The sequence below is a fragment of the Diadema setosum genome, chromosome 12 (assembly GCF_964275005.1).
Source record: "Diadema setosum chromosome 12, eeDiaSeto1, whole genome shotgun sequence".
Lineage (NCBI taxonomy): Eukaryota > Metazoa > Echinodermata > Echinoidea > Diadematoida > Diadematidae > Diadema > Diadema setosum.
In genome coordinates, this window is record NC_092696.1 from 2,656,147 (window position 1) to 2,669,875 (window position 13,729).

Below are 13,729 nucleotides of genomic sequence, written 5' to 3' on the forward strand. Positions count from 1 at the left end.
TCATAAGAGGTTTCTCATTATCTCACCAAAAAATGTTAGAAACCTGAAATTAGGTCTCAACCAAAACTATACGATCCCTTTAAGTGAAAAATATTTGTTCATTGGATGAATGACTGAGAGCACTGCCTTGAAGTGATGGCATATTAAAGGGATCGTATAGTTTTGGTTGAGACCCAATTTTAGGTTTCTTTGAATTCCTCTTAAAATGGTATGTTCTGTACTATATCATAAGCGTTTTCTTGGTTTCTTGCAAAAAGTTAAAAGCCCAATTCTCATCTCCACCAATACTGTACCATCCCTTTAAAGCTTAAGATCAAGAAGATAGTGATGTCAAAAGCATGTTGTTGCAATCCATTTTTTTATTTTTTTTATTTATTTTTTTTTTTTTTTGGGGGGGGGGGAATTCATGCAAATGCATACCACAGAGTAAAAGCAAAAGATGAATCACACTTCAAAAAATTGCAGATTTTCATTTGCTATCAATATGTGTGGAGATGAAGTAATATCAGCAGAGAATAGTGTGACATTACATTGAATTCATAAATAGGCCTACAGAGAGATTGCTATTAAAAGCTGAAATCCTGACTTTAAATTCGGAATTAATTTTATTCTCAATTCTTTCTCCAAAATGTCAGTTAATGACAGGAATATTTGGCACCTCTGGCCTGCATGGTACCACTACACAGTAATGACTAAATGGGACTACTGCTCAGCCCTACTTTGATTTATAAAAGGAAGCAAATTCATGGCAAATCGCCCAAATCGTATAATTCGTAAAGATGACCTCATAATATAGTACAATCTCATTTTTTCTTTGAATTTTTTGTTGATCAAAACAAACGGGTTAAGACAGTAGAACAGGATTCGAAATGAGTTGAAAAAAGAAAAGAAACAAAAATACTAAATCCTTTCATGTGCACAGTTGCAGGGCCTAAGTTGCAAATGTTTTATTTTCACCTATAGAAGATAACCTTTTATTGCCTGCCAAATTTTTGCTGTGATGAGATCTCACACAACCCACCATCTAATGTTCTGTTTTCTGTATTATTACAATTTTATACAAATTGCTGGAGAGTTCCCTTTATAATCGTAGTATTTCATCTCAATCATAGTATTTTCACAAACAAGTATTGACAGATAGTGCAGGGGTGTTTGTGACCGCAGTGCTCATCCTGTACACTGCCATTATCATTCTATTTCTATCTGCTTGGTGAAGCAAAATATATTATTCACAAATGACTTCCACCATGAAAAGAAGAAGTCAAGAATAAAGCAGGTATTGACTGCTTTGTGTTTGTAGGTCAAATAAGTGTCAGGCACGCTACCCACACAAGACTGGAAGACAATTAGAAATCTCTGATTGAACTTGCCTGACTTTTTTGTGTAGGGGAAAAGAATTCAAGAATAAACCAATTCACAGTATACAATCTGACTGAGTATGATCAGGTAAAGGTCATTGTAGACCTCCTTATGAACTTTACTTGTAACTGAGGTATTAAAAAAAACTGGATAAGTCTTCCCTAAAACTGAATTTACCTGGTATTTCATCAAACATATAAATTGTTATACATGACCTACATGTAGGTGCACATTGCAATGTACAGATGAGTGTGTATTCTTTTCAAACAAATTCACAGAAATGTTCTTCAATATAGAGGTAAAAATAACCTCTTTCTACTTGGCTGTTTTTCCATTGCTGTTATTATTCCATTTTTGTAAAGTCTTTGGTGCTGAGGTCATTACAGACCATTGCTACTGTAGTATTTAATAATTGGAATGTGCTATTGTATTATAGGAAGTCTCAAAAGAACTCAAACAAAATATAGGAAACAAAAATGTCTTGAGGCATTTTCTATATATATTGTCAAGTTTGACCTTTGTGACCTCTGACCTTTAATCCTCGTGTCTGTGAATTTGTTGGTCCAAAGGTATTGAATATTCAGGCAAAATTGATTTACTGCAAACAAGTGCACAAAGTCTGTAAATGTATTGCCACAGAATGCTCTTTGTTGGTGTATTGAACAAAACTGGCCATAGTCTTGAAATGAGGCCAGGACAACCTTGGTTGTTGGCAGGACTTGTCCAGAGTTTGTAAGACAGCCAGTGCTGAACTCTCACTATCATCATCCGACAGACTGCAGACAGCAGACGGCTTGTTCCTTCATTCATACCATCACCATGGCGACACAGCATGGGCTCTGACCTCAGGAGAAATCAAGTTCATGATTTTGAAACTAGATCATTATATTCATCTTTCTGTTTATCACTCTTGGGACCACTTTTACTGGGGCCAGTGAAAAATCTTATAAATTGAAGTCGTTTACCGTGAAGTATAAAATTGATTTGGTTTTCATGGACTTTGCTGCCAAATCGGTGAAAGGCAATTTTCAGTTTAGTTTGATACACACATACTAGTACACAGGAGACCCCAGTCATGGTGCACTTTGGGACTGGTCTTCAAATGGTAAAAAGATATAGGAGCTACCTCATTATTGCAAAGTTATGCTTTACTTAATATCAGTGTGATTTATCGTCATTGTCCATTGCTTTTGAAAAGCACTAATCATGTGGAGGTGAACCATAGTTTGGGTACTGCTTCCCTACTAGTGAGCTTCTCTTTAATGTAGTCAATAAAAGATTTTATTTTTCTGATGTGAGCTCTTTTCATGTTGCTATTCACATGTTTGATAGTCAATTTCACTTCATCTATTTACTTCATCAAGTAATAATGTGTCAAAGGAACAGATATGGGATTCCACATGACAGACAATGTAGATTCAGTCAGATGTGGCATTCTTCCACAAAATATTATCATAGATTTCAACCCCAAATATCTTGATAATCACAATTTTTAAAGTTCTTGAAAATGCTGATAAGACTCAAGTTTGTTTGCCGTGTGCAGCTTCACCTCAATAGTTTCCCAGCCCAGCCAGTCAGTGAGATCCTCTCTGTCAAATCATGTAGACTCAATTATTGTGACACATAAAAGTAATGGAAAAGCTTGTAGCTTTCAAAGAAAATTAATCAAATACTGGTCAGTATATTAAATACTCTCATGTGTACCGTAGTGCTGAACAACCAAGTTTATGCCAAGAATCAACAGCAAACCTGTGCCTGTACAATATTTTTGAAGTAAGTTCCACAAGTTTGTATTATCTGTGCTGGTGGACATTGTCTGTTGTCTGAGCACTGTAATTGTTTTCATTCTAATAATGATAATAATACTGTTATTACGATTATATTGCATTGACAAAGATTCTGTCATTGTGTGCTACACTGTAAGTTCTACTGTTACCCTTAAACCAGTTTTAATATTCATGGGTACATAAGAAGTATAATCACGACATCACAATATATTCAGCCTTCCCTCATGAGGACCAGATAACCTCACCTTTCACCCAGGAGATGACTTGAAACATTACTCCAGCCTGAGCAAAGATATCAAAGGCGTGGGAGTCTCTCTATGTGATTTCATGTCAATAATGTAACTCAAAACTTGGCGTGGGAGAGCAAGCGTTCTTCACCCCTGTGATATTGTCTGGAAGTGTACATGAAATTGCACCATTGCTATGTTTTCGATGTTATAAGAAGCTGGGCAAAGACTTGATAACAGTCTCCCAAAATCTTTAAAATAAATCAGTGTGATTTTGATTGGAGCTATCAAGATAATTGCTGTTTTTACTTTTCACTCTGTCCTTCTTGCTACCATTGCATAGAACATCAGTGATATTTTAACTTGGTTAGTTTAGATTGTCTGATTTGATGTAACCCTTCAGGGGTATGTGAGCACATACAAACAATAACAATACCACTTTGGTACAAGCTGGCAAGAATAAAGAGATGATAGTAATTGCCTAACAAGTTCAGATTTAAAGAATAACAGCGTGTTGATAAAACTTTAAAATAATGTATTGTGAGGATTTGTATGTTTTGAGTGAGTGAAGTAAATTAGATATGATTTGTATGTACTTGTTATAGTGTTTAGGCAGAGAGAAAAGTGTGTGTAGTGGACTGTAAAAGTGAGGAGGGTTGCTCACAATCTAGACCCCTGTTATAGGAACCATGGTAAATGTACAATTGATTGTAACTTTGCAATCAGTGGCAACTACCATAACAACACGCTATTCCATAGTCAATCAAAGCTTTTTAAAAAATCACTCATGGTTACCACTGATTTCATATGTAGGGCCTACGCCGTAGTTGCCATAATTTAAAGATGCTATAGTTTTATGCAATAGGACCCTGATCTTGTCTGTCAAAAGACAGACTGGGTTTTGAAAATCTTTCCTATGTTTGAAATGCATTATCCACTATCGAACACATTTGCAACGGTGTTCCAGATCGCTTTTCTCAAGCTGAACATTGCATTTATCATCTCTGTCACAAGAGACAAAGGCAGGCAGCTCTTCATTGTGCTGTTTGACTCGAGGAGCAGAGGTTATGAAGTTGACGTGCGTTGGTTTGAGCTGTAAACATGTTTCAGGGCGACTTCGCGTAAACTTTACTAACAACTCAACAGAAATGCATTTCTGGCTGAAATGTTTTAGATCACACTTCTAATGGCATTTCATACAGAAAGGAGTTTCTATAACCCCATAATCAAAACAGCTTTGTGTTCATCAACTGCCTAAATCTCCCTGAAAGTCATCAGGAAACCTTAATTCTGTGCAAGAAATAAGTTGATAAATGCTCTCATACCCCTTTCAGGTAATCGCGGTTCAATTATCCGCATCCAAATAATGCGGATGAAGTAGTCAAAATCGCGTTCATATATCCCATGAAGTGCGCACTACTTTTACGAGCACCCGTTCATATAATGGTGCGAAGGACGGAGTTATTTGTCATGGTTACGGCGCACGCCTCTATAATGACGTAATGTTTCCGGTGAATATCCTCACGTGTATGCGCTTCATGCACACCTCTCGCGCGCTCAAGCTCAGCAATCAGCGGTTGTGCGGGAAATCAAGTGACCTTTGACCGAACTGTGGAATGTTAGTGCGGATAAGTCGTAAAACGCGTTCATGTATTCTCGATCTACTCCTCATGCTGCAATTATGCGCATAATAGCAGCATAAAAATAATGCGCACTTTTCTACTCCTCTCCCGTTCATGTAATCGAAATTTTACGACTTGTGCTCCTATTATCCGCATCCACGATTACCTGAAAGGGGTATCAGAGATGCATCTAGGCTATGTCTAATGCAGAGTCCTGCAGGATTTGAGGTGATACCAGGATAGAGGCAGCCCCACACAACAGGGGGTAACTTCCTTGATGGATGGCCCAATTCACAGCTCTGGAATGTGTGGCATATCTCACAGTGAGGGGGTTCACACCTCAGAAAGAACTCGTTTGTGTGATGTTTGGAAACAGATTTCGCACAAATTGGGAAGTGTGAAGGCAAACGTTCATTGCATTCATGCTGAACATATTTACCAAATGTGCTTTTCTATCCCTTGTTGACCAGCTAACAAAGTGACATCATTACATACAATCTGTATTTTTGTACAGCATATCCCCCAAAAATTACAATCGGATTTTTGCATTGATAACTGCCAATATGATTTAAATGTCCAAATGCTATTCTAGGGTCTAAAAACATAACATCTTATATATATTGCAGAAAACCCCATTCAATTTGGTTTGTGGTCACAGAGAAATGTGGATCAGTTTGCTGCATGTCATGTGTCTGATTCAGATTCCAAGTTTAGCACTTGTACTGTTTGAACACAACGGACAGAACTTGGAGGGAAGGGATATCTGACATGCTCTACAAAAACCCTCATTTCTCTTACTGACAACTGAAGTTAATCGGGTGGGGTTTTCTGTAAGATGTGGGTAATGAGTTAAAAGTTTCAGACCTTGAAATTTTATTCAGATTGATTCACTATATTTAAAGTTATCATTGCGGAGGATCCGTTGTAATTTTTTTATTATCATATTTTTTTTTTAATGTATGGTATAGGGCCTAACTTCTTGCAAGGAGCTTTTGAAGCTCCTTGCTTCTTGATAGGGATGCCATAAAACCTGTGTGTGCTTTGAGTGCTGGTGAATTAGCAAAGAAGACCCCATAGCGCTCAGTCTACACACTGTCCAAAGTCTCTGGTAAATGGAAAGGGTCAAATAGAATCCTACACACATGTAGGTATTCATTGTGTCTGTCACTACGTTGTTGACTTCGACTGTGGCTGACAAACGTGTTTTTATTTTGCATGTCAGCCCTGTGTCAGACAGAGCCAGTGACACCATTCTCTTCTCACTCTGAGTCTGAGCTGATTCGCTCGCTGCAAAGATCACGTATTGTGTGCTCCATATATTTCACAGTGGAGAAAAAGCATTGTACACTGTATGTCTATGGAGTGTTTTGTAAGAAAGAACTGGCAGCTCTGAAATCAGTTCTATAACCCTCACGGTTGACTTGTCAACCTGACCCTGAAGCAAAGTGCCTTGTTTCCACTTTTTTTTTTGGTCCTTTCACACTTTGTGGTTTGAGCAGTTAGTTGGCTTGGGAGACGAGTTATTTTCACACATTTCAGGCGCTGAATTATGTGTTGACACTCTGTGGCCTTTGTATACTGTACATGTATCTGTGGCCTCACTGATGATGCAGTGTTAAAAAAATTATGTGATCAATGGACAGTGTCCAATTTCACATACAAAATTGTATCATATAAACTATCAATATACCGGTATATCACTTTGATACAATTATGAATATATTTATGAGTTGAATAATTGTATAAAAATGATGTTTATAGTTAATATATTGTAAAATGTCGGTTTAATGTATTATGTTGTTATGGTACATACAGTATGTTATTGTACAATGTTAATGTGAGTTTATAGTTTCATGCATATTTGTGATATGTGGTGTACCTCTGATGTAATAATGTTTTTATTTTGTTGTGATATCCAATGTACAAAGAATCTCCAGAGTGAACAATAAAGTAATCAATCAACTGGAAATATGAACTGCATGTTAAAAAAAAAATAGAGTGCAAATGTGCAAACTTGTAAAGTAATAAAAAGCTGTCTGAGGAAATCATTAGTACTTCAAATACAGTATAAAAGAGAAGAAAATAGTGCCACCACCCACACACACTCACAGCATTTGTAAACTCATTTGTATTCCATTGTGTACATGTGAGGAAGTCAGTGTCAAATTTACAGCATGAATGAATGAAAAGAAAGGAATGCATTCTATACAATAGGAGCGAACAAAGGCATATTTTGCAGACCATTCATACTTTTTTTGCAATATCAAGAAATTGCCCCCCAAAAGAAAAAAGAATGAAACAGTCATTTTCTTAATATCTTGAAATATTGGAATTTTGGTGGTTGTTTTTATTTGCAGGAATTCCAACTGCAACACCCCCCCCCCCATAAATATCCTGTTTACCTTTGGGAGCAGTGATTTAAAAAATGTTCAAGATATCATATTTGATGCATATGAGTAGGACTCTTGTACCGCAAAACATCTTAATTCTCGCACTAAAGCCTAAAATATTTAAGGAAATATCAGTATTTTTCTCAATAAACTGTAACTGTAGACGGTTTAATGGGATTGTACAGTACTGGTTGAGGTGGGGATTCATGTTTTGAACATTCTAAGGGAGATAATGAAAAGCCTCTTATGAAATATGAAAGAGCATACAAGTTATTTTAAGAAGGATTCAAAGTTTATTTGATGAAAATTCGTTTTCAAATGGCTGAGATATCCAAAAAAGTGATAATAATAAAAGGCGACATGCCACAACTTTATTAGGATCTCTTTGTTTCACCTTGTTTTTGGATATCTCAGCAGGGTTCGAAATTGGCGATGGTCCGTTGGCCATTGACCACCCAAAATCATGTCGGACTAGCTAAAAATCATAAAATTCTGAAGTTACTAGTCCGTCTGGCCAGCCAAAATATTGCTTCAGTATCAAAATTGATTCTAAGTAGTCCGCCTGGCTAGTTAAAAAAAAAGTTAAGTGCGACCCCTGCTCAGCCATTTCAAAACCGATTTTCATCGAATAAACTTTTGATACCCCTTAGAACTGCATGCTCTTTGACATCTCATAGAGTAGTTTCTGAATATCTCACAAAACTTAAAGCTAAATCCTCACCTCGACCAGAACTGTACACACCCTTTAATCTGGAAACATTTTTATTATAACTATTGTTCACATTTTGTGTATATTTAACAATATTTAACATTGATTTTACTGATTCAGAATTTTATAGTAGTTGTTTCTATCCCTAACTCACAGTTTAAAGCATTAGTGCTGGGTTTTTGTTTCATCTGCAAATGGTAAATTGTGCCTTTAACTTCTGACTCTCCCTTCTATATAGGCCCTACAGTGTAAACATAGGTGATTTTTTTTTTTTTTTTTTTTTTTTTTGCAGCCATAATTACTACAGAGTATGTTGTAGTCTTTTAGAATTGGGTAGCTTATGATTGTGTCTTATTAACCACATGGTGACAGTAAAAATGTTGCTTTCATTGTGAATGGCAATAGACATCATATGTTTGCTTCCTTGCCCGAATTCATGAAGGTGGTACAATCTTTGTCCATGGTTTAAACCATGGACAAAGACCATAGTTTTGTATGGGGTGCCAAGTGTCGCATGGCCCATTTCGTTATGAAATCAGTCATTTCATTAACGAAATGTTCATTTTGTTACGAATTGTTGTCATTTCGTTATGATATGGGCCATGCAACACATGGCACCCTATACAAAACTATGGTCTTTGTCCATGGTTTAAACCATGGACAAAAATTATACCACCTTCGTGAATTCGGGCCAATGAGTCTATATGGGGCATCATATAAAACACCCCTACTCCTCCTGAAATACGATCAGGAAGAGTTGAGTATTCGTTGTCTCTTATTACCCAAGAAGGAATTTGTATGACTGGTGTGCTCAGTGATGTAAACCTATCTTTTCTTTTCTGTCTGTCTGTTTGTTTGCAGTCACTACAGCGAGATGACAACTTTCAGCAACCCAGTGACTGGCCGGTCAGAGATGGACACTGACCCTCAGGATGCTCCTCAAATGTGAGTTTTTTGCCCCAAATTCACAGCTTGCTTTATGGCTATGTTTCTTCAGAACAGTAGTATCTTGTATTTGTACGCCTACAAGAAAGGAAGTGTTTCAAAATGATATTCCTAGTATCACATTTTTGTGACCAAAATAGTAACAAACGGAAAGTCTCTGTCATGTTTGGATATCAATTTCTTCAAAATTTTGCTGTGGGATCAAAATTTTTGGCGGTCAAAGTCTTGATACCTAATTTCTATATTTTTGAAAATGACAAAGGAAATCTGACACTACTTAGTGACATATTTTAGCTCAAAGTCTATTAGTGACATATTTTAGCTCAGAGTTTCAGTTTGAAACAGTCTGTGTGATATTTAGACAGACATGCTTTGGGCAGATAAGCTTCAAAATTATTTTTGCATTTTGATCATTCACTATTTACCAGACACATCTTCCCCCCCCCCCTGTATTACTCTGTTTGAAAAATAAGGATTTTGTGCTCTCTCTCAAAAAAAGAAGCAAAAATAAAAAGTCAAACAAAAGGACAATTTAAATGCAAAGGAGTGATTGTTTCTGTAGATATAGTTTATCCAGGACATACAAAAAAACACAGATCCTTGAGCAAGTTAACAATGTTGCAAAGTAACTTTTATAGTAACAGAAATACAGTCCTCTTTTTCTAATACAGTTGCTCCTGGGTAATCTTGTTTTCTTGTATCAAAAGAAAAGATCAAAAGTAAACAAGGAAACAAAAGTTCTATACACTGTACATTGCAGAACTTGACACACAGCTGATTGGGGTGGAAGCAAAGATGCATAACGTTCCCTTAATCAGAAATCTCTTAAGCAAACATTGTATGCTTAATGACAGCCAATTAATATCTGGACTCGCATTTTAAGCAAACAAGGCCCTACCCTTCACTCTGTAGGTAGTACATGTAGTTTAGTGTGCCACTCTACAAGGGCTCACAGCACTTTAATAGTACAGTGTCTTATATCTGGGAGACATCTTTCACCTTTCTTCGGGAGTGTGGTAGAGCGGAGGAAAAATCTTTTTGGAAGCTATTAAACACAGAGATCTTTTGCAATCAATGTGGATCATTTATTAGGATATTGCCCCAACACATCTTGCTTCTAAATCTGTGGAAAATCTTTGTGTATTGACAGGTAAGACTTAAGTCTCTTTGTATGGTATTTGGTCCGACTTGCAGTTGCAATATAAATGTCTTCTTTGCTGTACAATAGGACAGACAAAAAAAAAAGGAAGTATTATAGCGATGGCTTTTGAGAGAGAACCAATGTTAACTGGTATTGCTTTTTGACATTTTAGAATATGAATAGTGTACATGTTTATTAATGATATATATTACTTTGTATTTTCTATTTTCCTTTAGCAATGGAATTTTGTGATAATATACATTTTGTATATATTGGAGTCAGAATTGCAAACATTCTTGTATATACACTGTAAAAACCCTTTATCAAAAGTAAACCATTAGATACTTTGACGCATTTTCTGCCAGTAATTGGGATCACACTGCAATTTTTATGAAAATCATTATTCACACAAGATGCAGAACAAACATTTAAACTAAAGACTTCTACTCAAACTTAGTGTTAGCTCACAATAGTTGTACCAAGGCTTTTGTACTGTGTTGCAAGCCTGTGCAAATGTACCCTGAGTAGAAGGTATCATAGTGATGCAAGTCAAACTGAAGTTAATAACTATCAAAGGATTCATGCAGCTTTAGAGATTAAGCTTTTTTCTATCCCTGAGTAGGGTATTGATTTCTTTGAGAGCCTCTGGTGTTCCCAGTTGATATGAGGCAGAGCATTGATGTTCAGTACAAGGTTCCATTATGAATACAGAAGGAATGTTGTGCCTTCTTGGATACACCATTAGTACATAATGTACACGCATGTACTTGTAGAAGGTCGTAATTCAAGCAGAAGTAAGTCCCCTTGTGATGTAGACCGCCATTCTGCTTTTTTGAAAACAGTGACTATGCGCTCTTTTGCAGCATAAACCCCCTACAGGGCTATGCATTGTCCTGCCTGAGGTGTACCCTTGTACCGGGCAAGCTTGCTGAGCCCAGTACACCTGTTACACTGGGAGTGATAGAGAAGTTGATTACTATGGCATGCATTTCCCATATATGCCTGCCATAGTATTCTTGGGTCTAGTCTTCTACAGGTTAAAGATACAAAACAGCATTTAAAAAGTATCATACATTTTGAAACAAGAAAGGAATCATTATTCAAAATATTGAAACTGCTTTCACATTGTATATAAGTGTGTTGGGTGATAGACTTCTTACATGTAGTGTCCTGGTAACATCTTTCTGAATTACATGTGTACATTGTATAAGGCAATTTCAGGCCACCAGAAGAGTGTAAAAAATTTGAGGAAATACATGTATGAGGAACAGTGAACACTATAAATGGTACATTATCATCTTGAACCAAAATTGGCTATTCTTTGTGGATATAAGGCACCATTTGCAAAAGAGAACATACGTCTACAATGTACATTATATTTAAGGACTGGTAGATCTAGAACTGCAGTGTTTTATGGTCTCAAAAAAAAAAAAAAAAAAAAAAAAGGCAACCAACTTTTGATTGCTTCCAAAGGTCTCAAAAATCAAACTTTGAATACCGTCCTTGTTTACTCTTTACGACTATCTGTGCTTGAAGTGTTTCTACTGTCTTTTGAAGGTGACGCATAACATGTATTTGTTTTCTCATAATTCATTCACAAGCCACTGATAGGACAGACATATACATGCCTTAGCTATAAACAGTAATTTAATGAGTTTTTCAGTTTGTAAAATTAGCAATTTTGTATAACAACGTCAACCAAAAGAGATATTTCTCATGACGGCAGTCAGGAACATTTTTTATTTGTTCATTTTCTATAGTGAATAGTGTTGTAAAGTAAACTTGATGTTTGAGAAAACTCCATAACTTCTGAATTTTGAATGATACATTGTAGTGGATACATATAATGCCTTGTGTGTTGGCTGTAACCTTGTCTGTGCTTGAGATCTTTACTGCAGCTGAAATTCAACCATTGAGCCTTGTTTATAGTTAACAAGCATCATGAATGTTGTATTATTCACAAAGTAATGATTGATAAACCTGCACTGTATGCAAATTTTTTAGGTGTGATATTAATTTGTTTATAGTCATACCCCCCCCTCCCCCCCCCCCCCCCCCCCCGCAATCATGCATACTCAGAACAGCACAGTGGATGTTGAGATACACCTGTATGACATCCAAAAATGTTCATTCTTCATCTTGTATGTGTGTAAACAAATTATGTGTGGTACTGTATGGATTCTACTCAAGAGCAAGAGCTTGAATGATAACAGACAATTGCAATCTGTCGGTGCTAAAGATGAAGATGTGCAGATAATGCAAAGTTTCCAGCAATGCTGTTTTTGAAAGTTCACTTTCTGCTCTTGTGTACCCACTCACTCTCTCTCCCTCAATGAAGTAAATTGAAAGTATGCATGATTATTCTGATATGGTACATAATGTTAAAAGATGCATACCAGTTCAACATACGTAACTGAGAAAAAATGCACATCTTTTCTTCATAGTGTCTAGTTCTTCATTTCAAAATTTTCCGTTGTGTTTTCTGTATAGGCTGTCTCCTAGCAACCACCAAGGCCCCACCCCATCTTCAACCTACCCCCACACTCCTCAGAGTCCCACCCCCGTTGCCAAGCCTAGCTTCAAGAAGCGCACCATACCCAAACACGAGGCCCCTAAGGTGAAGCGGCGAGAGGGGGCGGTGGTCTCCAAGGACGGCTGGTTGTATAAGAAAGACAGTGGCCCTCTTGGAGTGTGGAGAAAACGCTGGTGTGTTGTGTCCGACTTCTGCCTCTTTTACTACAAGGGTGAGTTTCTGTAAACTGAGTCTGATGAATGGATGAACATTACTTTAAAATGTGAAGTTTGATGTTGAATTCCTTCATATCTGAGCAAACTTGTCTATATAGATAGTCTCATTCTCATTGGGAAATATTGCCCAATTGGCTTTAAAACAGCCTGCTGCATGAAACTATGATTCAACAAAATGAATACAGGCCTCATTTCGGATGTGATTGCAAAAAGGATGAGTAAGAAATTGTGTGATAAAAATTGAGATTTTTCAGTGGTGAGCATTCTCATTGCAAAGCATAACAACAAACTTCATGAAAAGTTTATAATAATTGCTTTCCAATCTGCAATTTATGTGATTTTTGTGTGATTTTTGTGCATAGTTGCCTGTGACCTTTTATCAGAATATTTTTTTTTTTCCAGTGTGAACAACTTGATTGAGAATCTGTGTTTTCCTTCCCTATTCTCCCCCTTTCCTCCTTCAAGAAGCTTGGTCTGTTCTCTGTCATTTATTGCTTCACACAAGTTCTACCTCTCTCTAAAACCCTAGGTGACAATGAAGTCAACCAGGCAGGGACGGTGATGCTCCCAAGTTATGCCATCAAACCTGTGGAGCCAAGTGATAAAATCACAAGAAAATTTGCCTTCAAGGTGAGCCCTCACTGTAGTCCTCAAGTTTTTCAGACACACTGTTAAAAGAAGAGATTCACCTAAATCTGATTATGTTTTCAGTAATTTAACCATTTATTTGTTTATTTTATTATTATTATTCTTTTTAGATGAAATTGTGTCAGGACTTTACCAAGATCTTCTTAGGGATTT

At 36.7% G+C, this 13,729-nt stretch overlaps 1 protein-coding gene across 1 annotated transcript in view; it reads left to right on the forward strand.

The window, feature by feature from the left end:
* Nucleotides 1-13,729, forward strand: part of LOC140236285 (uncharacterized) — a 68,321-nt gene that overhangs the window by 25,612 nt on the left and 28,980 nt on the right. The window contains exons 4-6 of the mRNA XM_072316240.1: nucleotides 8,956-9,039; nucleotides 12,671-12,924; nucleotides 13,458-13,558. Coding sequence (XP_072172341.1) covers nucleotides 8,956-9,039; nucleotides 12,671-12,924; nucleotides 13,458-13,558 — 439 coding nt within the window. The remainder of the gene's footprint in view (nucleotides 1-8,955; nucleotides 9,040-12,670; nucleotides 12,925-13,457; nucleotides 13,559-13,729) is intronic.